This window comes from Asparagus officinalis, chromosome 1, assembly GCF_001876935.1.
Source record: "Asparagus officinalis chromosome 1, Aspof.V1, whole genome shotgun sequence".
Taxonomy (NCBI): domain Eukaryota; kingdom Viridiplantae; phylum Streptophyta; class Magnoliopsida; order Asparagales; family Asparagaceae; genus Asparagus; species Asparagus officinalis.
In genome coordinates this window covers 130,723,957-130,728,268 of record NC_033794.1, presented here as the reverse complement: position 1 = coordinate 130,728,268, position 4,312 = coordinate 130,723,957, and the positions used below count along the sequence as shown (strand labels likewise).

The 4,312-nt window shown below is 39.0% G+C and overlaps 2 protein-coding genes across 2 annotated transcripts in view; one reads left to right on the top strand and one right to left on the bottom strand.

Moving 5' to 3' along the window:
- LOC109841896 (agamous-like MADS-box protein AGL80) lies at nt 1,853-2,611 on the top strand. Its single transcript, XM_020410821.1, has 2 exons — nt 1,853-2,152; nt 2,363-2,611. Exons 1-2 carry the CDS (start codon nt 1,853-1,855, stop codon nt 2,609-2,611), a joined length of 549 nt encoding a protein of 182 aa, XP_020266410.1.
- LOC109821387 overlaps nt 3,545-4,312 on the bottom strand; it is a 2,818-nt gene continuing 2,050 nt past the window's right edge. Inside the window, exon 3 of the mRNA XM_020387600.1 lies at nt 3,545-4,138. Within this exon, the coding sequence (XP_020243189.1) occupies nt 3,810-4,138 (329 nt within the window). The 3' untranslated portion in view covers nt 3,545-3,809. The remainder of the gene's footprint in view (nt 4,139-4,312) is intronic.

Here is a 4,312-nt window from a genome sequence, read left to right as displayed (position 1 = left end):
GTCAAACATATTAATGAACTATAATTTAAATTTTTATTTCGCTTTAATCAAACGTTATGTATTTTTCTCAATCTTGTTTTATCCGTCGTATCCACTTCGTATCATATATATGAGCTCTCTAGTTTAATAATATAATCCATATTTGAATTGGCAGATACTGAGCATGTATTTTCCTTAGTAAATCGTATTTGTTTTCAAAATTATATATACAATTAATTGCTATTTCAACTATAATTTAGATGTTTCTGATTTTTTTTTATGAGAGCATAGTGAGATTGCAAGAACATGATTGAGGAAGATATTCAAGACTTCATATATATCCATCACCTTTCCTTACCTCAATAAGTACTAGAAAAAGATCACAATAACCTATAGAACAGGCATAATCAATAAAAAGATTAGAATCTTATTGTGCATTTATAAAATTCAAAATAAAAAGATGCACTCAAGAAATTTGTTCGAAATGACCAGAAAAAACTTCGACTGTATACACCTAATAAGAGTATCAAATTTAAACCACCACTCTATCTCGCAAAAGCTGAAGAACACTTAAAGAATATTTCTCCTCTTTATAGAACTCTCTCTAAAATCCGAGAGCCCCCCAATCAACCATTATCTCTCTCTGTATCATGATGTATTTATAGACACATTGCATACGAGTTCAAATACGAATCACAAATCGAATCGAAATAGAATTCTTAATGCTCGACTAGACCGCGTAGATTATTGAAGCGAAAATTTTGATTTTAGAGAGGATTCTCAAAGATTACATACGTTCGTATGATTACATGTACATATCTTGCTATTATCAATTTTCATGCAGTACCATTTTCTGTGTATTTTAAGTCCTAAACATCCAATATAAAAAAATAACTAATAATACAATTGCTCCACCTCTGTCATGTGCATTGAATTGAAGCTGCTTTTGTTGGAAACTATAGAAACATTTTTTGCTGTCTCTATTAAAGGCAGCTTGGAACATTAAGGTTTGATACAAGGAGGCACCAAGAGCCATTAATTTTTAGCTCATTGATTATTACAGATACAGAAATCTACCTTAATTATACAAGATAATTAGGTTAGATCCTCCATGAATTTTCCAGGTTGGTAGATGTTGTTATAAATAGGGTAAATTTTTAGGCCTTAAATCCTTTTATGTATGTTATTATTTTACCTTATAAAGCAAGATATGAATCCTCGTTTTCATTTGTCATATAACACTAAGGTGTATGCGTATTTATCAAAAGATCACAAGTATAATTTCGATGCGGAGGACAGTTCTAGTGATAAACACCAAAGTGAAAAAAATGTAGGGTTTGGTAACCGGGTTGGGTCACGCGGATGCGGGTCAAATCCGGATTTGACCCGATCCGATCCGATTAAGCCGAACCCAGACCCGTATTTGACCTAATAACATGCTTAATAAACAGACCAGAAAAATTCTTTAAGGAACCAAAATATGGGACCAATAGGGGGGACAAGTGAGGTGTCCCTCTCCTATTGGATAATGAGTTGGCCATCATTAATGATGACCAACTCATTATCCAATAGAAGGGGGACACATCACTTGTCCTCTTTATTGGTCTCATATTTTGGATCCATGTTGCAAAGCTCAAACAGACCACGCTAGACTTGAGAATCGATATTCAGCCTGATTATTTATCGAGTTAGAGCGAGTTGACGTGGTATCACCAAATATTCATAAAAAAATCCGACCCCCAAGATTTCTTACCAAAACAACCCAGAACCCAATTCACTCCCCCTCATTAACCACCAAATCCTACAAAATATGGCGCCAACTCCTCCCTATAAATACCCACCTCCTTCCCTCCACAACCCCGTCACCAAACCGATGGCGAGAAAGAAGGTGAAGCTCGAGTACATCGCCAACGACGCGTCTCGCCGGGCGACGTTCAAGAAGAGGAGGAAGGGGTTGATCAAGAAGGTGAGCGAGCTCAGCACCCTCTGCGACGTGAAGGCCTGCCTGGTGGTCTACGGGCACGACGAGCCCGTGCCGGAGGTGTGGCCGTCGGGTGCGGACGCGGTGAGGGTGGTGGCGAGGCTGAAGAGGATGCCGGAGATGGAGCAGAGCAAGAAGATGATGGATCAGGAGGGGTTCATGAGGCAGAGGATTGCCAAGCTCCAAGAGCAGGTCAGCGCCTCCAACCTGAATCTGAACCGGACACCGCGAGGTGTCCGTGTCTTTATGTGTTTGTTTACAGAATGCTTGAAACTGAATCTCTATTATTGAGTTTACATTTACTACGAAAATAATCCATTGCTGAAGAATCCGTTCGTGAATCGACCTTTCCCCCTCCATTTCGCGACGAATGATAATCGAACTATCTGATATGTATTGCAGGTACGAAAACTCGAACGGGAGAACAGAGAAATGGAGATATCACTGTCGATGAACGAGAGGATGCTCGGTGGAGGAGGGGGGCTGGAGGCCATCGGGGTCGAGGAGGTCACTGGCCTAGCATGGCTGGTGGAAGTGAAGGTGGGAGAGGTAAGGCGAAGGATCGAGGCAATGTCGAAGGCGGCGAAAGCAGCGCCGGTGGCTACCAGTGGCAATCCTTGGATTATGGACTCTTTCTTCCCCTTGAATTAGAGTATTGTTGTTGTTTGTAAGGTGACTGCCTTTGTCTAGTTTTACTTGAATTGGGTGTTTTTTTTTTTTGCTGTTTTGTTTCTTCTCTTATTTGGGTCCCTGTAGTTTGTATTGGATGATAAAATATGAATGAAAAAATCATGAATTTTTACCTTGATCTCCATATCCTTCAAATTTCCTTTGATGTTATCCAAAATCAAGGGAAACACTTTTCTGTGATAAAACTAATTTCCAGGCTTCCCCTTCTGTTTTATCTTCGTTTGCTGAAAAGACTTTGGGGCAGCAGCTGAACGAAGATAAACCTCAACAACGGAAGAAAAGAATAAAGAATAGAACGAAATTAATGTGGAAATAGAATGCTTTTCCATCGTACCAATGGAATGAAGTTAAGAATAGAACGAAATTAATGTGGAAATAGAATGCTTTTTCACGTACTCATGTTTGGATGCAATTTAGAGAATGATGGGGAATGATCGTATTTCAAAATTCTGCATTTTTCTAATTCCTATCCAAATGAGAATTATCATTCTCTACCATCTCATGAAAAATGCTCATTCAAATGAGAATTAATGAAAAATAAGAATGAAAAATATTATACTTCCAAAAAAAAAAGGAGTGTTCAGTAGGATGCAATGAGAAGTGAAAATTAATATTTCATTCTCACTCATTCCTACCTATGTAGGAAACGAGGCACACGTGTACTCAATAGAAAAAAGCGGCTTAAGCGCACAAGAATACCCTATAAGTTTTTAAAACTGACACTTGAATGCCCTAAAGTGCAAGTTTAAAAACTTTAGGATGGTTAAGTGCAACTTTTAAAACCTTTGAGTATATAACTGACGCCAAAAACAACTAAGGGTATATAAAAGTAAGTTTTAAAAACTTTCCGAGTACATAAGTACTGCGAGAAACAAGTGACGGTAGATAAGTGCAGAGAAGGGCAAAATATAGGGTATTTAAGCCAAAAACAAAAGGCACACAGCTCATGCAGCTTGCTGTCACATTTACAGAAACACATACCATCCAAAATACAAGGGTGGAGATTGCTCATGACAACTCATACAAAGATTCAAGAGCTCCAGATGCTGATGGTACATTACCCTGTCTCCAGACCTGAACTTGAAACACATCTGAATGTACAAATAGCTAGAACTTCGTTCCTTGCTCTGGTTTTCTTCTGCTAGAAATGAAGAGCTATCTAAGTTCCTATACCCCATGACCACATGATAGGAGTAGAGGCATTCTGTGGTGGCTGCGGAACCATACAATGTTGCTGCCGTTGATGAAAACCTTCGATTGCAGTGTTGCCATCAGTTTGACGTCCAGTTTCCTCGACTTCCATCGATGCACCGCTGGTTCCTTCTTCTGCTTCCATTGTTTCCTCTATTTGTATCCCTCCTCCGGATTCTGAGATGATCAATGAAGAGGCATGGGATGGCGCCCAGGGAATAACGGCGAGCGAGTTGTTAGCAACAGCTTGTTTATCTTCAGGCATTTCCTCTGCTGTTACAGCACGCAAAGCTTGATCTGCACAAAGCCCCAGCACATCAGTTAACTATAGTGCCTATGTTTTTTTATATCAGAACAAAGATAAAGGAGACAGTAAGCAAGTGCCAGCTTTGAGAATTTAAAACCGCAATTACAGTTTTATTGAATACATAATTTGGGTAACAACAGTGTATACTTAGACAAACCATTTTA

Excerpts from the sequence above, each read along its gene's own strand:
- LOC109841896 (XM_020410821.1), top strand. The coding sequence starts at position 1,853 with ATGGCGAGAAAGAAGGTGAAGCTCGAGTACATCGCCAACGACGCGTCT. Across the intron at positions 2,153-2,362 it reads TTGCCAAGCTCCAAGAGCAG|GTACGAAAACTCGAACGGGA; the intron begins GTCAGCGCCTCC and ends TATGTATTGCAG.